Source organism: Haliotis rufescens, unplaced genomic scaffold (assembly GCF_023055435.1).
Source record: "Haliotis rufescens isolate VD_foot unplaced genomic scaffold, xgHalRufe1.0.p SCAF_58, whole genome shotgun sequence".
Classification (NCBI taxonomy): Eukaryota; Metazoa; Mollusca; class Gastropoda; order Lepetellida; family Haliotidae; genus Haliotis; species Haliotis rufescens.
In genome coordinates, this window is record NW_025964312.1 from 2,559,777 (window position 1) to 2,584,128 (window position 24,352).

Genomic DNA, 24,352 nt, shown 5'->3' on the forward strand with positions numbered 1-24,352 from the left:
AGCGATGCAGAGCGCCCAGTGGTACATTCCTGCGTGGGCGCTGCAGAGGGCGGAGAACCTGAAGGCCGAGGTGGTCATGTGAAAGCGGACCTGTTTGAGTTATGCCTTTGATATCATTCAAGTGTACACATTAATTAATAATAGCAGCAGCAGTAGTAGTAGTAGTTCATGGTAGTAGTAGTAGTAGTAGTAGTAGTAGTAGTAGTAGTAGTAGTGGTAGTAGTAGTAGTAGTAGTAGTAGAAGGTGCAGCAGCAGCGTTAGAAACTGCATGGCACTTTTTTAGTCCTATAGTCCTTGCCAAACTGCCAAAAATAGTTAAGGTATCATAAGGACTAGTACAGATTTGCCCTTTTTAAGGGTTTCGCTCTATGTTGTCATTATAAGGACTTAGTGGACTACATATGTTACATTATATCGCAGAGTAGTAGTAGTAGTAGTAGTAGTAGTAGTAGTAGTAGTAGTAGCATGGACCCAAAATATAGAGTATTAAGTGTCCATGGTAGGAGTAGTAGTAGTGTGAGTGAGTGAGTGAGTTGGGTTTAACGCCGCTTTTAACAATATTCCAGTTATATCGCGGCGTGTCAGCTTAATACCACTTCGGCGTTTACCACTTCAGTGAAACCTACGAGCACCCCGGTCGTGTGTGTGTGTGTGTGTGTGTGTGTGTGTGTGTGTGTGTGTGTGGCTGCTTGTACTAGTCCGGACTGATGCCGATTTATAGTGCTAGCCCACTGTGATACCATGCCGCAGTTTAACATGAATACCCCACTCAGACACAGTATACTGACTCCGAGCCGACCAGTCCTTGTTTTAGCCCCTTAATGCCGAGCACCAGACAGGGTAACAACAAGTCCCATCTTTAAACGTCTTTTGGTATGACGCGGCTGGGGATCGAACCCCGGACCTTCCGCTCTCCGGGCGGACGCTCTACCATTAGACCACGGAGGCGGTCCCCCGGCATTGATATTGATGGAATGTTTCTGAAAGCGGCGTAAAACTATACTCAGTCACAACACTATATTACTGCGTGCAACGTCGCCCTCTCGTCAGGGCGTGCCGCAGGAACTTGTAGTTGGGCACGCTGGCATAACCTCTGTTTCCAATTACAGTTAATTCAAGCATATGTTACGAACGCGTGACTAACCAACGACCTTTAACAATCACGTGACACCAAAACATTCCGAGATGAACATTGGTCTGGTGTTGCATCCAGACAGCATGATTGACATATGCAGATGAAGCATTGCATCATTAGTTTACCACTGCTATATACTTATGTTCTAGTTATATCATCACAGGTGTTTATCTATTTGACTTAGATCAGCGCATGGAATTATATCTGACATATAAAATTCGAGACATTTGCATAAAGAGCAACATCAACCACAATCTTTCCATATTTTGTATTGATTTGATTTTTTTGTAAAATATTAAATACGCCGGTCTTTGGCTAGAGCTGATTTTCATAACTGTGTAAGCTTACAGACAGTTAAAGATCACGGATTTTACTCAATCCTTTTAGCTATTCTTCTCAATACGATCATGTCTCAATACGACCATGTCATAATATTGTAACCCGTGAAGATCCGGGGTAGAATAGGTCTTCAGCAACCCGTTTGCCGTAAAAGGCGACTATGCTTGTCGAAAGAGGCGACTAACGGGATCGGGTGGTCAGGCTCGCTGACTTGGTTGATGCATGTCATCGTATCCCAGTTGTCTGGACCGATGCTCATGATATCAATCACTGGATTGTCTGGTCCAGACTCGATTATTTACATACCGCCGTCATATAGCTGGAATATTGTTGAGTGCGGCGTTAAACAACAAACAAACAATCCAATATTCCAGCAATACGACACAAAATGAGCTTTACACTTTGTACCTATGTGGGAAGTCGAACAAGGGTCTTTGACTTGACGAGCAAACGCTTTTATCCATCAGGCGACCCCACCGCCCCTTTAGATTTTGAAACACAGAAATTTAGTTTCTATTCTAAAACTGCTTTTAAATGTGTAGTCTGTCGTCTCACATCCGTCCGTCTGTAGACAGGTTGTTCATTACCGACACGCGTCTGATTATGACGACCTGTTTGTGATTCAGGAAGCCGTAGAAATAGTTCCTTGTACGTTTCATAAAACCGTTAGACCGGGCGGATAACTGACACTACAGGCTGCATTAGGATTGTATTCACGTTGAAGGTAACGTATCTTTAATTTTGTGTCATATCGTTTTTTAACTGTCTGTGGGTGAATGTGTCGCACGGCAACCATGCTTGAAAGAGAGGTGAGGTGAGGTGAAATAGGGTTTACGTCGCGTCGAAGATTATTGCACTTATATAGTGACGTGCATGTACGTGTGTGTGTGTGTGTGGCTCCTTGTACTAGGCCGGACTGATGCCGATATATAGTGCTAGCTCACTGAGATACCATGCCGCAGTTTAACATGAATACCCCACTCAGACACAGTTTACTGACTCCGAGCCGACCAGTCCTTGTTTTAGCCCCTAATGCCGAGCGCCAGACAGGGTAACAACAAGTACCATCTTTTAACGTTTTTTTGTATGACGCGGCCGGGGATCGAACCCCGGACATTCCGCTCTCCGGGCGGACGCTCTACCACTAGACCACGGAGGCGGTCTTGAAAGAGAGGCCTCAGATGAGGATGTTCCTGCAGCTGGAGCCCTTCACAATGATGTTTGTTTGTTTGTTGTTGTTTAACGCCGCACTCAGTAATATTTCAGCTATATGACGGCGGTATGTAAATAATCGAGTCCACGTAATTGGGATCGATAAATGCATCAACCACCCGATCCCGTTAGTCGCCTTTAACGACAAGCATAGTCGCCTTTTACGGCAAGCATGGGTTGCTGAAGACCTATTCTACCCCGGATCTTCACCGTCGCTGACTTCGGTGATGCATCGTATCCCAGTTGCGTGGATCGATGCTCATGGTGTCAATCACTGGATTGTCTGGTCCAGACTCGGTTATTTACAGACCACCGTCATATAACTGGAATATTGCTGAGTGCGGCGTTAAACAACAAACATAAAGGATGTTCACTCACTCACTCACTCACTCGTATGTTTAGTTATTTCCCGTATACGTCCGTACGCCCACAACAAATCACCTATATCTTGTCAAAATATACCGGAAGAGCGAATAAATTGTTTTTCAAATAATCCTTCCAAACAGCAATCAATTTGTGACCAAAAGATATTGTGAAAGGATCATATTATACAGAGAGGGGGGCATCTCAGAAGCATTCTATGAATTAACAGCCTCAACGCACAGGTAGCGGAAGTTTATATATTCCAAAGAACGTCCCATGTGATAATACCTCTGTGTAGTCATGCCATATCCTCTTTAAGGGCCAAAGTGTTTTCAATAGGGGCCCTTATCGAATTTATTCAATAAAGTGTATTCTTAATTGTACATGATGAAATAATTCCTTATTCAAGCCCAAACAGTCCTATCACCATGCAATATTTTTCTGCCTCAATGTTTAGGGCCCAAACGTTAAGTGTGTTAGCCCTGACTCTGTATATATCAAATTAACATGTCTCCTTCATAATTTGTTAGTTTGTTTGACTTCATTCTCCAGCAGTTTACTTTATCTTCCTCCGGTGTACAAATACATACAGGAACATTCTTCGCTCAATTTCAGCAGGTGCCCGATAGAGCCCTCCCAGGATTAATCAGGAAACAAGACAGGCTGAGATTAAACTGCAGGGAAATTCCGTGTTAACAGACCCAAATATCATCCCGTGTATCTCACGCCGTGCAATATAGCGCAGTAATCAACACTGGTGACGAAATATCGAGAATATGTGCATTTAACGCACGCGTGCTCCATCACAACTACAGAGGAAGGGTGAAGATCGGAGGCAGCGTTTCGGTAGGTATTACCTATACATGTGGCGGGAGGGACTGATACTCTATACGCCTGCATACCCCCGCGAGACTACAACACTGCTTCACTGTCGTGTCAAGGCTGATGGTAGGATGGATGTGTGCGGGTTGGACTCCACTTTCGAGAGTTTTGTGAACATGTCCTGTTGACTGTTGAGTCTGGGTAGATTTGTGTAACACGAACAGGTTATTTTCGAGATCATGCCTGGCAAGAGGAGCAGGAAGGCTCGGGCGAAAAGGGCGGGAAAACGGAACAGTTCGTCCGAGGAGAGTCGCCGGAAATCGTCTGCTAGTGCAGATGGTGAGTTGACAGAATCACTTGGCGCTACGGGAGGGACGCCAACGGATGGCGAATCCTCGGAATCTGTAAGTCCAGATAAGTGTGAGGATGAATTTGATTTTAGCTCTGGATTAGAAGCTGGAGCTGACGATCAAACGGCGAAGGATATGGGGAATGAACAAGGTAAAAGTTTACTTCTGTGTCAGGTTGACCTGGATGTTAAAGCAGGTTCTAGTTCAGTGGGCGAACAGGCCCAACTGTCAGTCAAAGCAGTTCCGTGTGGTTATTCTGATGATGTCACCAAGGTACAACTTACTCAACACCGTGATTCAAATGGAAATAATTCACCCACAAGCTGTAAATACCAAGACGACGGAGACACAACGTCAACAAAATCAACTCAAATCTGCAAAGCGCCACCTCCAGTTGGCCAACAAGGACGAAGTCAATGTGTACCTCTGTCATCACCACTTGACAACAATGAGGAGACAACTCACTCTGAACAATCATCCTCTTTTGACAGATCCTGCGAGGAAAGACCCACGAATGAAGATGAACTTGGAACCAGTGTGGATCCAGTTTCATTCCAACCCTGTATTATCCAGAAGGAACTATATACACAAATAGAGGAGGTAGAATTAAAAACTTTACCCACTGAAGGTGAAGCTCACGTGTGTCTTGAAGCTTCGCCGGTCATGAAATTTAATGACTCGGTTTCAGAATCCGATAGGAAAGTTGACTCTGGTTTGAATACAGGTTCACAGTCACGGATACAGGAGTCATCAGAAAAATGTGTTCAAACATGTAATTATAGCAAAGACGAATCTAATTTTGCGAACATTATACCAAAGGATATTAGTTTAGAGTCATCAAGGATTGGACCGCCTTCAGTGTCTGAAAGTGTTGGTTCGAGTGTTGACGTTGTCTCAAAGGTTAATGTTGTAGAAGGAGGGGGTGTCACGGCAGCATCTGACAACGCTGTTACTGCACCTGGTCAAGGATGTGCTACAAGCGAGGTTGAGAGTCGTGTCCCCTGTAACGTTCCAGCAGAGACAACAGGTGCGATGAAGAAACATCAAGCATCTCCTGTCGGCGAGGGTGTTCACAGCGACGTCCCGGTCGCGTGTGAGGGAGAGGAGGTTGTTCCAGTTGTTGTCAACACCGATGATCCAGTGTCCAACGAAGACCACCCCCTGTGTGTTGTTGACGGCATATATGAAGCTGGTGACGTGCCTGATGATGATGCAGCCGGGGGAAACTCTACAGAACGTGGTTCTCCAACAGAGGACAATTGTCCACCTTCGGGCCGAGATACATGTGCAGAAGTTACAACTAATTCTTTGTTGGACAATGTATGTCCCTCTGGCCACGCAATTCAACAGGACGACACAGATTGTGGTTATTCATCAACAGGAAAGGATACATGTGCAGGACTTACAGATCTGTCTTCTTCTGATACTAAAGGTCCCTCTGACGAAGCAGTTCAGCAGGATGACACAACGCCAGATACCAAAGATCCAAAAAAAGCCTTACACATTGAAACGTCCCATGATGTCGTGGACACAGACGCGTGTCTGTCTGCTGGTATACACGACACAGACTCAGACTTGAATGACGAGCAGCTGGACATTGTCACGACGTATATTGACTTCCTGTTTGAACCATGCTTCTCGCCGAGCCTAACCGGAAGTGAGACCGGTGACCCTGATGAACCTGAAGGTCGGAGCATGGTAGAAAGAGGTGGCCTTGACACCATTCACCAAACTGACACGTCAACATGTGGAGACTCCACGGCCTCGGGGGGTGTACAGGAGGAAGGACAGGCTGCAAGTATTGCGTTTTACCTTGACAATGTATTTGAGAAGACCACCGAAGCGTCTTCCAAATCAGTCACAGAAGCATTGGAAGATATGCATGAGTGTGCCTCTGACCTTGATCCTAACCTTGACCTTAACCTTGACCCTATACTGGTTGACCAACAGACGGCTGAACTTTTATCTATGCCAGCTAAAAACGTAATTAATCCATTCGATATCCAAAACTTTCAACAAATGTCACCCCGACTGGAAACTATCAAGGAAACACAGTATGAAAAGGAATCTAACTCTAAAGAACAAACAGAACTCGATGTGGAATCACAAGATTCGACTTCAAGCAGGAACCTCCCTGACGTCGTGTCTAGTTCAACATCTGTGTGTGTTGCTGACCCCGTGTATGTGGCCGCTGACGACGCGTGTCACGTGGGTTCCCTTGGATTACCCGTAGCTGCTGACGTCCAGTGGAGGGCCAGCCTTATTTACATCAGTCGAGTGTGCACAATGTACAAGCTGCTGGAGGCGCTCTACAACGCCATGTGTGTGACCTTGAGGACAGGGAGGCGACGGAAAGGTCAGGATCCGACCTCCAGGGTCATCCTACAGTGCGAGGGGTCAAGGTTGACAGGAGCAGGTAAGTGTTTTTTACTGGTCGTTTTATTTTGTGAGGGTTAACAGAGCCTCGTTTTGACCAACAGTGATGTTTGTTCTCTGCTACTATCATATTCCCACAATGTTTATCTTCTGTTATTCAGGACATTCAAAACATTTTATTTTGTCGCTACAAAAGTCAGAATGATTGTTTCAATATTTTTTGTTGCAACACATACAATCCCCTCGGTTGTAATGCCACCTTTCGTCGAGCGGAAGAATTGTCATTATAACCAGGGAGGTGAAAACTCGACCTTACTGACATGGTAGGTAGAAGATTAAAGAAGAACCAAGACATCCAAGCTATTTATTTTCAAACATGACAGCCCCATAAACATTGCCAACCCTTGGATCACGTATGGACAATTTTTATTCAGAAGGTTAAAAAAAAGTCTAAGAAATAGGTCAGTGTGTCAATTAAGTAAGAGCACTGTTCTAAAGCCCTAGTTTAGGGACTGACTTGTTCCTCAAGACTGTAGTCGGAATCGCCTATAGTTTCTTCTATAGAGAAGAAGAGTCAAAGGTTCATAGTTACCTGCATTATCTAAATCATCTTAAAAATACAAACTCGGTGAACAAGTGCAAATTATATTTCTTCATCGACAGGTAGAAATCATGAACCGTAAGTTTAGATCATAATAAAACAAACATAAAAAGCTCGCTCAAAGAGGGGAATGGCGGTAAGTATTTTTTAGAACGTAGGCCATCGGCCCAAATTAACGCCACATGATCGGTCAAACAGTGAACAACACACACGAGGTGTACAGAACAAATATAAGAAAAACAGTAAATAGTTTGGCTATATCCCAAGATTATTGGTATGATAAATGTCCATAGCAAGGTTTGTAAAATACTTTACATTAGCTGAAGACATAAGAGAATTAAATTTACCCAGTGTTGGATGAATAACAAATTTTCACAACAATGTTCTCGTAACGCACTGTCTTTAGAAGAAATCAATATAATTTCTCAATTCGAAATTTACACGACATACGGCTTTTCCATTGGACGAGAGGCCGGTCACATGACAACGAAACTGACGGTAAGCCTATGAAAGACACAATGTGACGTTCTTACGTTTTTCACAAGACTGTATTCTTGAAATGACGTAAACACTGACGGACTGCTTCCACATTCCTGGAGAAAACGAATACGTACAGTATCGTTGTTTCTGATATATTAGACCCTTTAATCTTGAGTGAGTGAGTGAGTCTGATTTTACGCCGCTTTTAGCAATATTCCAGCTATATCACGGCGGGGTACACAAGAATGGGGATCGAACCCGGGTCTTCGGCGTGACGAGCGAACGCTTTAACCACTAGGCTACCCGACCGCCCCCTTTAATCTTGAACTCCGCATTTAGCATACAGTGAGAAACATGATCGTTCACGAATATCCTCGCTACTACCCACATTTGTGAACAAAACGTAGAAATGCACATCCACTATTGCTATCTAAGTATCGACGCGATCCGTGTCTAGGCTGACAGTTAGTCTACACCAAACTATGAATTTCCCTTAGTGTCTAATTAACACATCTTTAATCACCTTTCAATGAGGTGAGGTGAGGTGAAATTGGGTTTAACGTCGCGTCCAAGATTATTGCACTTATATAGCGACCCTTTCAATGAACGTCCAACTGATCAGTGATAACTATAACATGTAACCGCCACAGGTTTATAAACAACTTCCTAAATCTCTCCCGTCACGTTTATCGTGTCGACCATTTTGACGTCTTGAACTTGATGTAAATGTATTACGACGCGCTGACGACGTGACTGACTTACTGATGTATTTCTTAACAGCCCTTTCTCATCTGACAGTGATATTATCTGAATACATGTGTAGTTTCAGATGTTTCTGAAGAGCAAGTTGTGTATACAGACGCTCATGTCACCTCTCTTTTTGAGGAACTATTTTCTTCCGCTATACAGCTGTTTGTTGTATGGCTGTCAGTGTAAACATGAAGTCACACGTACATCTATTAGATAAAATTATGTATAAATCTAGGCCTACATCCTTTGAGGTAAACATTTGTGATACAAAATTATAGCATCATGTTTATGTCAGATTGCCCCAATTTAGGTTTGAGAATAGCTACAAAACACATGTGTAAATATCGAAAGGTGATCACACTCGGTGTTTGTTTTGAATGATGTATCGACAACTCGGGCACAGGAGGAGCGCTCGTTAATGCAGACCCCATCGGTTTCAGACTCGGATTGCAATACTACATTCTTAGATGGTTTATATGATATCTAGTGTCTGTATATTTTCTTATTCGTTTAATGGAGTGGTATTTTGTGCGCTGTGGTGTGCGGGGTCGCCTATCAATAAACACCAGTAGGATATAATATGTGATATACACTTCACATACCTTCACATGTTCTTGGAACGCATGTATTTATAAGCCCCCGCGTTGTTTAGTTCCTGGGCATAAGTAAAGATACTTTGTGTTCGTTTTTAGCCCATGGGCTTTAATTACGAAATCAATTTCGAGTGAGTGAGTTATAAACACATTGGTCTCCTCAATTGTACATTTCATGATGTTTGGGTGTTTATGGCGCTTTAATGTGTTATTGTACTTTTGACTTTGAAAAGATTTGATTCATTAATATTGAATGAATTGAGGTTTCCTTATGTAAACACAGGGATAGGTGCACCCGTCCTCCCATCCAGCTTTGAAATACGATACCGGCTTTGAGAGAGCGTTGCTTTAAAAGTATCTTAACCGGGTATGCACGGGTTTTGTGATGCTTTACACTTTCAAGGAGTATATACGGTTCATATAAACTTAGATATCCTTCATACTGTGTTGAGACACACGCTTATCATCTAAAATTAATCCACATTAAAACAAGGATATGGATATGGTATATTTTCTCCCAAGCATTCTCAAGGTTCAATCTTCGATATATCAGTCGTTCAACAGCCATATTCCAGCTAAGTGACAGCGACCAATAAATAAGCGAGTGTGAACCAGACAATCCAGTGATTGATATGATTAGTATCGATCCACCCCGGGTACTAGAGCACAAGGCATCGAGCTGACAACCCAGTCTACTGACTCAGCTTCACGACCAGCAACCCGTGGAGAACCGGGGTAGAATAGGTCTTCAGCAACCCATGCTTGCCGTAAAAGGCGACTATGCTTGTCGTAAAATGCGACTAACGGGATCGGGTGGTCAGGCTCGCTGACTTGGTTGATGCATGTCATCGTATCCCAATTGCGTGGATCGATGCTCATGATATTAATCACTGGATTGTCCGGTCCAGACTCGATTATTTACAGACCGCAGTCATATAGCTGGAATATTTCTGAGGGCGGCGATAAACAACAAACAAACAAACAAACAAACAAACAAACAAATCAAGACCAGCATAGACAGCTGCATTGTGGTCGACTCTAACCCGGAATCCCAAAAAGGGGTAAATGTAGACGAGTGTTTGGGAACGGCTTTCCTCTGCCGTTAGCACAATTCCAGCAAGATTAACGCTGGGCGCCAACAACGCTCATAACTTACACACACTGTACCCTTGGGTGAAGACTTCAGCCACAAGATCGCCCCACCCTCTATAACTTGAAACGAGCTAGAAATGACAGAATACGATGGAACTGGTTGCGGTGTAATTTGTGCATCTCGTGTACGCCCGGCATGTGGCCCTCGGGGATGCGGATATGTAGATGCGTCTATATAAGTAATTCTGTTACTTCTGCTGCTGAAACATGTGTTTTCACTTCCCATGATCCACCAGGCATAAACACATCCCCCTTCTCCCCATATGCACATGCTTGTGTGTATTCCAGTCACCGATACCTTCCACTACGGCGCCCACGGCAGACTTAGTGGGAAGTCAGCGGGACAAGAATATATTGCTAATAGAAGATTAGAAGTTCAATGAAGCGCTCTCGTCAGTCCAAACGGATATATCTACCGACAGTTACATATCTTTACAACATTTTTATTAATCAGCTTGGTTACACAGTGATCTAAGAGCGAAGTGTAGTTAATATAATATTATATTGCATTTTATGTTCTTTTAATGTAACTATTACAATCACCTTGAAGTAGAGTTGCGCCCCTTTGATGTGCCAGGATTCACGACACGGTACTTCAATGCACCGCTCCCCAAAAGGATTTCATGTAGTTGGCACTGTAAGACAGATACATGCTGTATCAGAGGGAAGAGAGTTTCTGTAACGGTTTGAATATACCTTTGCAGCAGCTCATTTCGTACCTGTCGCGTTGCATTAGGTAGACATGGCGAGTAGCTCCGGAAGACGGAATGTGTTGAAAGTTATAAGAAGATAGTTTCGTTTGAAGAATATTGATTCAATTTCCGAACTCATTCCGCATATGTCGGTTTGAATTAATGTAGAATATAGTGATGAATACAAGCACCTTCCACTTCTTCACAAGGTTTATTCGTGCAGCTGTGTGTGTGTGTGTGTGTGTGTGTGTGTGTGTGTGTGTGTGTGTGTGTGTGTAACGCCGCTTTTAACAGTATTCCAGTTATATCGCAGCGTGTCAGCTTAATGTGGGAGGAAAGCCCGAAGTGATGCAGGTCTCAGACGTTTACCACTTCGTTGAAACCCACGAGCACGGGTATGGTGCTGACAAACCTAGAAACATAATCGGGGCGAACCGGGATTCGAACCCACAATCATAGGCTTCTGGCGTGTCCAAGGGACGCAACTCTGCACAGCGAATCGCGGCGCCTTAGACGACTGGGCAACCCGTGCCCCCCCCCCCCCCCCCCCCCCCCCCCCCCCCCATGCAGCTGTAGGCTCGGTGAGGTTGCCTTGTGGTGAACGCGTTCACGTGTCATGCCGAAGGCCCGGGTTCGAATCCCGGGTATAATATGATGCTGTTACATGTTTTGCTGGAAGTCACCAAACTCGATCTTAAACTAAGCTTCCGTGCAAAAGAGTAAGCGAGGAAGTTTAACGTCGCATCGGCATTATTTCAGCCATATAGCGACTCCGCCATAAAGCAGGTTCACTTCCGTGTTTGATGGTGGCTAAAAAAGGAACAAACACAAAAGGGTTAGTCGATGGTGATGTTTTTCATACGGGTATCATGGGCGATATGACATGCACGGGTTGTGTTTTAGACTTTATGTTTGTAGTGTTTCGACAACTGCTTTCAGTCTTGTGGATTTTTTTGGTCAAATCCAATTTTCAAGTACACAATTTCTTTCGCCCTCCAGTTTATTTAAGGAAAATATTGCTGAACTGTTCATTGAAAGTGGCTTATTACGCGGACGATATGCCCTGGGAGTAAAACTGTCTGAAGCTTCGAGATGATATAAGATAAAATATATAATTTAATATCCCGAGGGTTCTTTTCATCAAGGGGCGGTCGGGTAGCCTAGTGGTTAAAGCGTTGGCTCATCACGCCGAAAACCCGGGTTCGATTCCCGACATGGGTACAATGTTTGAAGCCCATTTCTGGTGTCCCCCGCCGTGATATTGCTGGAATATTGCTAAAAGCGGCGTAAAACCACACTCACTCACTCACTCTTTTCATCAATATGTCCTCAGCATTGGGCTTCGACGCACGTACGTAAGTTATACCAAGGGGGTAATATGTCTTACATTATAGCAACTAACAGTTGACTTGATACAGTCATTACCGAACTTCTAACCACCAAATCCTCATCGAGTCAGTGGCGATGCGATGCACGATATTACGACGCACGGTGCAATGCACGAAGTAGAGATGTGATGGACGATGTGGCTAACTTGTGATCATATGTGAATCCATCCGATTTGCGAAATAACGATGCGATGAATAATGTTGGGATGCGATGCGATGCGATGCGATGCGATGCGATGCACGAAGCAGGGATGCGCTCGGCGATGTTGCTGTGTGATGCCCGGTGATGCGCAACGTTAATGCCTTGTTAGTGCGATGCGATGCGATGCGATGCGATGGACGTGTTGCGATGCGATGCGATGCGATGCGATGGACCTGTTGCGATGCGATGCGATGCGATGCGATGCGATGCGATGCGATGCGATGGACCTGTTGCGATGCGATGCTATGCGATGACATTTAGATGCAATATGCGAAGTGGCGATGCGATGGATGATGTTTCGATGCGATGTGCGATGCGATGTAACGATGTTTCGATGAAGGATGCAGGTTCGCTGCTCGCCAAGCATTAACGCAGAAACATAGCCATAGCGAGGGCACCACCAAATAGTATTTCCATACGCGTTGCTCTGGACGATGTGGCGATGCGATGGGAAGCACGAAGTAGCGATGCGCTGGACGTTGCGATACGATGGGCAATGTTGCGATGCGATGCGATGCGATGCGATGCGATGCGATGCGATGCGATGCGATGCGATGGACGTGTTGCGATGCAATGCGATGCGATGCGATGCGATACGATGGGCAATGTTGCGATGCGATGCGATGCGATGCGATGCGATGGACGTGTCGCGATGCGCTGCGATGGACGATGTTAAAATGTTGCGATGAAGGTTCACTCATCTATGCAATAACGCAGAAACATACCACAGCGAGGGCACCACCACATATGAAATCCCATTTCCTCACATGAGCATCAAACCCGGATCTGTGAGGTGGACAGGCAAATCCTGCACGTAATTACCGTACTACCTTACTTAACTTCCGTCATGGAATACATCACTCAGTATGGCTTTACTCGCGTGATTCCACTCATACACGTGCACTGCTGCATGCGTTTTTCTCATCGCGTTTTAAAGATTCAATTTACAGAAACGCGGATGTTTAAGTTAGACATCCTAATTTGATTATGGTTCTGATATAGGTGTTTCCGTGTTTAGTTAGAGACCGGCCATTTCTGGGGGATGAGGGGCACACAAGATTCGAAGTTAATGTATTGTGTGCTGTGGCCACATTTCCGGAACAATCTTGAACGCGCCGTTAAACCCTATTTCACCTTCAGCAACCCATGCTTGCCGTAAAAGGCGACTCTACTTGTCGTGAGATGCGACTAACGGGATCAGGTGATCATGGTCGCTGACTTGGTTCGTGCATGTCATCTATTCAATTGGGTAGATCGATGCTCTTGATGTTAATCACTAGATTGTCTGGCGTTAAACAACAAACACATTATGGCAGTAACACTACCCGTGAAGCATGCAGTTGACTACTTTTCAGCTTAATTATCATAGGAGCGGTTGGATAGCCCAGTGGTTGAAACGTTCGCTCGTCAAGCCGAAGACCGGGTTCGAACCCTATGTGGTTACATTACTGGTAATCGCGGGGCGGTCGGGTAGCTTATTGGTTAAAGCGTTCGCTCGTCACGCCGAAACCCGGGTTCGATTCCCTACATGTGTCCTCCTCTACATGGGTACAATGTGTGAAGCCCATTTCTGGTGTCCCCCGCCGTGATATTGCTGGAATATTGTTAAAAGCGGCATAAAATCATACTCACAACTGGTAATCGCGGTGTTAATCCGGCCCCCACACGTAATTAGTATAACGTCGATGTACCTGTAGGTTTTACCTCAGTATCCTCGAATCAAGCAACGTTTTCCAGATTTCCATGGGTTAAAATCCCGGTTCGCCCCGATTATGTTTCTAGTTTTGTCAGCACCATACCCGTGCTCGTGGTGAACCATTCGTCACTACTCGCCCCTTTCCGTAACCTGCAAGAAGACGCTATTCGGCTTGTCCCGGAATAACACGAGTTGGTCACGAATGGGGCACGAGTCGCTATTCGGCTTGTCCCGGAATAACACGAGTTGGTCCGAATGGTGGTGAATGTCTCATTGGTTTTCCTCGCACATCAAGCTGACATGCTGTGATATAACTGGAATACTGTTCAAAGCAGCGTTAAGCCCAAATAACTCAATCCAGATCACCTACAGCATATGTATATGATTTTAACCCTCATCGTCTACATTCCTGTAGACTAACATTTAGTCTCCGAAATCTTATATTACACAGTATCCTTCTTGACTCTAAAGACTGCCTCCGTGGTCTAGTGGTAGAGCGTCCGCCCGGTTCGATCCCCGACCGCGTCATACCAAAAGACGTTAAAAGATGGTACTTGTTGTTACCCTGTCTGGCGCTCGGCATTAAGGGGCTAAAACAAGGACTGGTCGGCTCGGAGTCAGTATACTGTGTCTGAGTGGGGTAGTCATGTTAAACTGCGGCATGGTATCTCAGTGAGCTAGCACTATAAATCGGCATCAATCCGGACTAGTACAAGCAGCCACACAAACACACACACGTGCATGCACATCGCTATATAAGTGCAATAATCTTGGACGCGACGTTAAACCCCATTTCACCTCAATTCTTGACTCTAAAACTATTTTTTTAAATCCCTATGCTTATTTCAGCTGGAATAGAGCTAGCTTGAGCTGGCTAGGCTTGCTTTTGTATGCATTTCTAGATTTATTTATTTTTCATAAAATAAATATATTCCACGGTCAGGATGCAGGACTAACATTCCTGTCGCCCCTTTCCGTAACCTGCAAGAAGATTCGGCTTGTCCCGGAATGACACGAGTGGTCACGAATGGTTCACAGGCAATGAGAATTAACTCGCGTGGGCCCGAGGCACGGGTCCCTTATATCGGACTAACCAAATCACATGGCAATTTGATTACCTCGTTTGAACTAAACGGTCTCTGTGACCTTAGCAGATAACAGGCAAAGTGTGCATAGGTACACGTGCTAATTACCCAATCAATGCAATTAAAACGCAGGAATTCCCACTCAGCGAGAAACGAGAGCAGAGCAAGACCAATTAGTGAAATCGCAGTGATGTTATATAAACTCGATTAGGGCCGTTTATTGACGGAATACAGCCCCGACTAAGGGTATCTAAATGCGTCCACGTGGTGTGGAGTTTGTTACTAGACGACCTAGACGAGACACGTGTACAGAGATCGGGGAAAGTCATCTCACAATCCTTCAACCATATTTTTTTTCCCTTCTGACCGCCCTTACTGTAATGTTATATTTCTAAATGAAGCAAGTCTAGATTTTTCCACTGGTTCTGAATCTCCCATCTCACTGGGGCTCCTTTTCAATTATAATGTAGTTGTCTGTTTCTATCAAAATCATCTATCTCAGAGACTAAGCGTCAGTCTATGGAAATTTATTACTTTGTGAGTAAGTGAGTTGGGTTTAACGCCGCTTTTAACAGTATTCCAGTCATATCACGGCGTGTCAGCTTAATGTGGAAGGAAAGCCAGAAGTGATGCAGGTCTCAGACGTTTACCACTTCGGTGAAACCCATGAGCATGGTTATGGTGCTGACAAACCTAGAAACATAATCGGGGCGAACTGGGATTCGAACCCACAATCATAGGTTTCTCTAGAGTCCCCAGGGGACGCTACTATGCATAGCGAATCGCGGCGCCTTAGACGACTGGGCCACCCGTGCCCCCTTATCACTTTGTGAGGTGTCGATGTACAACTTCCTTTATTCCGACCATTTAAAATTCAACATTTTTGGAGCAACAAAATCTCATTCAATTTTACCTCTATATTTGATGTTTACTCCAAAAGTATTAAGAAAAATATCTCTCATTACATTTTGTGTGACCATATCTGATAACTTCCATTACAATTTCAAAAGGATTTCTTTATATCTTAAAGTATGCAGATTTACTCTACCTTCGGGGTCTTCGGGGTGGTATAAACACCTTGCCTGACGTGCTGCGGTGTGTAAAGCGAAAGTACCCGTGAAATGTATTTGGGGTTAAGCGCCTCTCCACATGAAACGTCTTGACAAGAGATTGATGATGATGATGATGGTGACGATGATGAGGAGGAGGAAGATGATGGTGACGATGATGATGATGAGGAGGAGGATAGTGATGATGAGGATAGTTGTGGTAATGATTGGTTCAATAATGTTGATGACAATAGGGTGATTGTGGTGAAGTTTATTGTAGGGAGGGCAAACATGAGGACGGAAATTGATGATGATGATGATGAAGTTACGATGATTATGGTGATGACGATGACGTTACGACGATGAGCATGACGATGATGTTGAAGACGACGACAACGATGATGATGGTGAAGTTACAACGACGGCAATGATGATGATACGACATTGACCAGGATGATGATGATGATGATGATGATGATGATGGTGAAGTCACGACATTGACCATGGTTATGATGATGTTGTTGATGACGACGATGACGATGGTGGTGATGACGAGGACGAAGATGATGATGATGGTGATGATAAACCTGGAACGACGGCGACGATGATGACGTTGATAATGAAACTGATGATAAGCCGTTGGGAACAACCCAAAGCCGTTTTCCCTGCTCAACATCGTGTAGACGTAAAGAGCGAGTAGAGGTACGGAAATAGCGTTATAACGAGGGAGTGTTGACGGACAGGTGATGTGAACACGTGGTGCTGCCTAGTTAGCGTAACCATCAATCCTGCTGTCAGCACGCTGGACTATCAGCCATCCCCCACACACGGACAACGACCTGCAGGCCATCATTTACACAGCCTATGAACGCTGCGGCTCATTTAGAGAAAGAATTTTTCCATACACTAAGGTATTTTGAGGGAAATGCGTGTTGTTGAAAACAAAAACAGTTAATCACGAGACATGTCATCAATATAGGGTAATTATTTGTTGGCCTCGTTCTGACACCTCGCACGCTCAATACCCCTCTCCTCTGCTTTCTTTCCATCAACCTTCCCAACAAGACTTTTACACTTTCACGATTTTCTCATCCATTCTTTGCGGTTCTCTCCCATTCTTCATGACTGCCCCCATCCCCAAGGAACTCCAAGGAACATTTTTGCCGGCCTTAGCTCACCTTATCGCGAACACCTGGTGTCATCACCCTTTGCTTGTTATTCATAAACAAATGTTCATAATATGACGGGTTGGTTGGTTTGTTGTTTAACGCCGCACTCAGCAATATTCCAGCTATATGACGACGGTCTTTAAATAATCGAGTCTGGACCAGACAATCCAGTGATTAATATCATGAGCATCGATCTACGCAATTGGGATCGATGACATGCATCAACCAAGTCAGCGAGCCTGACCACCCGATCCCGTTAGTCGCCTTTTACGACAAGCAAAGTCACCTTTTACGGCAAGCATGGGTTGCTGAAGACCTATACTACCCCGGAATCTTCACGGGTCATCAATTTATGAGGAATGGCATTGTTTCATAGCTTCTTATGTGTAATTACAATAAAGTGAAAATCATTATTTGATATTGTTTATATGAACTGTCGAGCCAAAGAAAGTATGCACCCATGTTTGATGGTGTCTAAAAATGAAACAAACAAGAAATGGTTATTCGATGGTGTCGCATTCCAGTATCATAGTTGTGTTTTGGACCTTAAGTTTGCAGTGTTTCGGCGACTGTTTTCCGACCAGTACCGTTTTGATAATTTTTCACAATGTTTTGCCGAAATCCTTTTTGGAGTATGTACTTTCTTTTGCCCAACAGTTGATATATGAGTGAGTGAGTGAGTGAGTTATAATTTAACGTCGCATCGGCATTATTTCCGTCACATAGCAACAGTTAATATACAGTAAACTACGGTTATAACGAACTCAAAGGGACCACTTAATTTAGTTCGTTACACCCGTCAGTTCGTTATAAGCGTGTTCGTTATAAACGTAGTTTACTGTATGACTTAATCCGTGTCAGGTGACTAAGGCTATATACGCCTTGTCTTGTAGTGACATTTAGAAGTGATACGTGAAGCCTATTTCAGGTGTCCCCCGCCGAGACATTGCTGGAATATTGCAAAAAGCGGCGTAAAACCATACTCACTCACTTAGGAGTAATAGTAATATGCGACTGAGTATAACCAGTGACACAAGCGTCTCTAACGCACAGGCCATTTATCATTGTAATCTCTCATCTCTTAGGACCCCTGAAGATCCGGGGTAGAATAGGTCTTCAGCAACCTTTGCTTGCCGTAAAAGGCGACTATGCTTGTCGTAAGGGGCGACTAAAGGGATCGGGTGGTCAGGCTCGCTGACTTGGTTGATGCATGTCATCATATCCCATATAAGTAAGAAGGACATGTCTCCGACCACCAGTACTTTGGATTTATGCTCCCGCATCAAGCCGACATGATGGGCTATTAATGAAATACTGTCCAAAACGACGTTAAACTCACTCCCTCACTCACTCACGCTAATACAAGAATATAACACGTTCTCTTGTCCGTCCTCTGTATATAGAGGTTCGTCGGAGGGAAACAGAGGGTTTCTGGCTGCGGTGTACCCTGACCCCAACAGAAAGCCAGCATTAGACTGTGGTATTTATTGTACCTCAGAGTATTGTGTTCATAAACATACTTACTTCAGCCCTTACAGGATTACAGTTGTCCGGACTTCCACCAGCAGAAGCCGCCATCAAAAATACATTTGCTGAACCATTTGTTATTGTCCAGACGTGCTGGACTTCCGGTGCTGGTTTTGATCATGCGCAGATGGCGCTGTTATCTCCTGCCGTGATAATTTCGTTATAAATGTCAATGCCAACGAGTGCTAGTGCCAGATAGTTTGTTTACACAAACACTTAATTTTATCAACAACAGAAATAATTTTAGATGATGTCATGTTTGTTATCAGTCAATGCGCATTGCGTTAATTATTAAGAACATAGTTTATTTACATACTTGGATATGATGTGAAGAGTCTTGAGTTAGGATCTGATGGTTGTGGGTTCGAATCCCAGATTCACCCAGATAAGGGTTTTGTTGCGTCAGCACGATGTCCATTCCCTTGCGTTGACGAAGGGGAAAGACGTCAACGAACTGCGGCATACTTTTTTGAATAGCGTGTAAAAACACAGCTCACTCACTCACTCAATGCCGATCACTGTACAACGAGTATAGGACCGACCTAATTACCATGGGTTTGCTTCAAGACATTTCAAAGTATTTTCCCAACACATTTTAAGGCAAGACATCCACCATATCCGGCGAACAATTTCTTTATGTAAATCCTGAGAGAAAATTATTTATTTCTAGCAAGAAATTATTTATTTTCATAAAAATCACAAATTTTAGAACAAGGTCATCACGATAAAGATGAGAGTGAGTGAGTGAGTTGGGTTTAGCGCCACTGTAAACAGTATTCCGGTTATATCACGGCGTATCAGCTTAATGTGGGAAAAAAAACCGAAGTAATGCAGGTCGTAGGCGTGTATCACTTTGGTGAAACCCACGAGCACGGATATGGTGCTGACAAACCTAGAACCTGGGGATTCGAACCCACCATCGGGTGAGTAAGTGAGTTGGGTTTAGCGCCACTGTAAACAGTATTCCAGTTATATTTCGGCTTGCTGCGGGAGGAAACACGAAGTGCAGGTTTAACACGTTAACCGGGATTCGAACACACAATCATAGGTTCCTGGCGTACCCAAGGGAGGCAACTCTACAAGCGAATTGCGGCACCTTAGACGACTGGGCCAACCGAAGCCCCGATAAAGATAAGAGTCTCCATCAAGTGATGCGGAATGGCGGGGCAGCAAGACTTCCGTTGGATCTGTATAATTCCAGAAATATGCAAGGCTTTTGGATTTTTTTATGAAAGTTGTTAGATTTCATAATATGAGTGAGAAGTTCTTTTCAGCATGGGAATGTTATGTACGTTTTACACTAAATGTACAGGTAAAGCTATAAACATTTGTATAACGCTTTTGTAGTTTTTCGGGAAACGTTTTTCTAAAGAAATTAAAATACGCGGGTCTAGAGCTGATTTTCTTAACTGTAGGAAAGCATACAGACAGTAAAAGATCACGGATTTTACTCAATCCTTTGAGCTATTCTTCTCAACGACCATGTCATAATATTCTAACACATGAAGATCCGAGGTAGAATAGGAGTTCAGAAACCCATGCTTGCCGTAAAAGGCGACTATGCTTGTCGTCATAGGCGACTAACGGGATCGGGTGATCAGGCTCGCTGACTGTTGATGCATGTCATCGTATCCAAATTGCGTGGATCGATGCTCATGATATTAATCACTGGATTGTCTGGTCCAGACTCGACTATTTACAGAGCGCCGTCATATAGCTGGCATATTGCTGCGTGCGGCGTTAAACAACAAACAAACAAACAAACAAACATAGTATTGTATGCGAAAGGAAACATAAAGTTGTCCGATGATTTTATAACAAATAATAAGTGTTATCCGTAATTTGGAAATTGGGCATTCCCAGTGTATTATGCGGAAAATCTCATGTCACAGTAGTTGACCCCCCTTCAAAATAACATCAGCGAGAACTCATTCCCTTGATCTTTAACGAATGGTTTTCAGAGTTACATCCCTTTGTTCGCTACAGCATCGTGGGTCGCGTCGCCTGATGAAGGATTTTACTGCACGCGGTTGGAGTTTATGAAGCGGCCGTAAAAGACCTTTGCGATCTGCGGCTGCAGTGACCGGGCAAAACCACCAACCACATCACTTTCTGTCTGGTTCGTCATAACATTGAAACTGAAGCAAGAACGCACAATATAAATGCAATAAGACAGATTCATTGATGGTTTTGTGTACATTCTTGATAGAAAATCTGACATAAGAGAATGTCATTAATACATGATGTATACCTAGACTAACATCTAGTCTCTGAAATGAACATATCGTACAGAAAAAAAACAGTTGTTCAGTTATCTTAATAAAAATATAGTAAAAGGAGCCCAGTGACTCTCTTCATTTTCAGATACTGCAGTGATCTAGACTTGCCAAACATTATAGACTTGCATGGGCTGTATTTGATATATTTGTATCAGGGTCTGTAAGACAGACTAGGTGTATACCGTATACAGTGAAACCCCGCTAATCCGGACGGTAACGTGCGCTGCGAAATAGTCCGGATTAGCGAATTATGATTGTACGTCAGTGTTCATTATATAGTCATTCCCAACATATACTGTCCGCACGGCGGGGTGTCCTCATTGACGACGTCCGGGGTAACAAGATGTCACTGTGTGTCGCGACAATAACCGTTGTCTTTCAGAAGCTGGTGAAAAATGACATGAAATTGTTTATGGTCATTGAATAATGAAAAAGGTTTTTGTTTTCGCGAGTGACTGAGTGAGTGAGTGAGTGAGTGAGTGAGTGAGTGAGTTTGGTTTTACGCCACCTTTATCAACTTTCTATCTACATCACGACTGGTCAACAAAAATGGGTTTCACACGTTGAAACCATGTTTGGAATCGAGCCCGGGTCTTCGGCGAAACGAGCGAGTGCTTTAACCACTAGGCTACCCTACCTATGACTTGTACATGGACGGGCGAAAGAAAGTACATGTGTGCATTTGAAAACAGGATTTGAAAATTACAAACATTTTCCATTTCTTGTTTGTTTCATTTTAGCCACTATCAAACATAGGTGTGCACTTTCTTTTGCCCGATAGTGTATACTTTCCTCATAATAACGGCACTGACATAAATGGCATCGATCCACACAAATGGGATACAATGACATGCATCAACCAATCCCGATCCTGTTAGTCGCCTCTTACGACAAGCAGGGGTTACTGAAAACATTCTACCCCGGATCTTCACGGGTCCGATGCTCATGACATCAATCACTGGATTGTCTGGTCCAGACCCGATTATTTACAGACCGCCGTCATATAGCTGGCATATTGCTGAGTGCGGCGTTAAACAACAAACAAACAAACATTTATCAAGTTAACTTTACTGTTAATTAACGTCAAGCATAGAAGGTCATTTCACGAGAAATATATATATTTATAGATGGCATCATGTTGCTAATGGTGTACCAAACAACCTCCATCAGCCTTCTCTTCCCCCGGCCTTGTAGCGCTCTTGGAGAAGCCAAACACTTCCTGTTTTTGTGGAATGGTAGAAATACAACACCCAATACAGACTCTAACGAGATTAAAATCGATTCAACCTTTAAAGTAAAGCGCTCGTTTGTAGTCGGAATCGGGGAATAAACACATGTGTTGTTAGGGTAATTATGCTATTTCATGCTGATTACTTCCGGCGACATACATTGCATGCTCCTGGTGAGGTAAACTTGACTAGGAGTTCTACCACATCGGCTTTACTGTGTGTGTAGGCAACACAACACGAACTGATGGAAATGTGTGATGATATTCATGATTATCATCATGGCTACGACGATGATATGATGATGGTGGGGGGTGATGACTATATCGATAAGAGATGAGTGAGTGAGTATGGTTTTACGCCGCTTTTAGCAATATTCTTGCAATATCACGGCGGGGGACACCAGAAAAGGTACCCATGTCGGGAATCGAACCCGGGTCTTCGGCGTGACGAGCGAACGCTTTTATCACTAGGCTACCCGACCGCCCCCGATAAGAGATGGTGATGATATTGATGCTGATATTGATGATTATCACGATGATAATTATCATTGATGATGGCGGTGATGATGATTATCACTGATAATTATCATTGATGATGGCGGTGATGATGATTATCACGATGATAATTATTATTGATGATGGCGGTGATGACGATTATCACGATGATAATTATTATTGATGATGGCGGTGATGACGATTATCACGATGATAATTATTATTGATGATGGCGGTGATGACGATTATCACGATGATAATTATTATTGATGCTGGCGGTGATGATTATCACGATGATAATTATCATTGATGATGGCGGTGATGATGATTATCACGATGATAATTTATTGTCATGATAATTATTATTGATGATAGCGGCGATGATAATTATCATTGATGGTGGCGGCGATGATGATGATCGACTCATGATGTAGGTTCCCAGGTAAATCCCTGTAATTTGGAGAGAATAAAATATATACCTTTAAGTGGGCACGGGTGGCCCAGTCGTCTAAGACGCCGCGATTTGCTTTTAGAGTTGCGTCTCTTGGGCACGTCAGAAACCCATGATTTTACCGCAAGCATGGGTTGCTGAAGACATATTCTACCCCGGATCCTTACGGGTCCAACCAATGGGGATACGATGACAAGCATCAACCAAGTCAGCGAGCCTGACCACCCGATCCCGTTAGTCGCCTCTTACGACAAGAATAGTCACCTTTTACGGCAAGTATGAGTAGCTGGAGACCTGTTCTAACCCGATTATGATGTAGCTGCATAAGGTCATAGAAATAAACGCTGTGGACCCACAGACGGACTTGTGTTGTCACATGCAGAAGTGTCCAGTAGAGCGCCAACATCCGCCTGGGATATATTCGCGGCGTTAAATCATTCACTTATCAGTCGTGCTATGTCCGACGTTATAAAGAGGTGATTGGTAAGATGTAGGTGCAAAAACATATTAGTCTTCGCTTGGAACTCTTCCGTATCTCATTTCCTTGTATGTAAAAGTATAGGTGCACGCACTTCCGCCACCTGTAAACAGAGGCAAGGTTTAGGGAATGACACGAGTGCAGGCATGGTTGTCTAGTGCAGTGTCTAACCCACCAGGATCTGTGCTATGCCAGTAGGGTATAGTCCCACATATTGGTTGGTTTGTTGTTTAACGCCGCTCTCAGCAATATTCCAGCTATATGACGGTGGTCTGTAAATAATCTAGTCTGGACCAGACAATCCAGTAATGAATCATGAGCATCGATCCACGCAATTGGGATCGATGACATGCATCAATCAAATCAGCGAGACTGACCACCCGATCCCGTTAGTCGCCTCTCACGACAAGCATAGTCGCCTTTTACGGCAATCATGGGT

At 44.0% G+C, this 24,352-nt stretch overlaps 1 protein-coding gene across 3 annotated transcripts in view; it reads left to right on the forward strand.

Moving 5' to 3' along the window:
* Positions 1 to 24,352, forward strand: part of LOC124149581 (kazrin-like) — a 171,160-nt gene that overhangs the window by 13,197 nt on the left and 133,611 nt on the right. For all 3 annotated transcript variants that reach the window (XM_046521259.2, XM_046521260.2, XM_048385425.1), the window contains exon 2: positions 3,666 to 6,638. In XM_046521259.2, coding sequence (XP_046377215.2) covers positions 4,112 to 6,638 — 2,527 coding nt within the window. In that variant the 5' untranslated portion in view covers positions 3,666 to 4,111. The remainder of the gene's footprint in view (positions 1 to 3,665; positions 6,639 to 24,352) is intronic.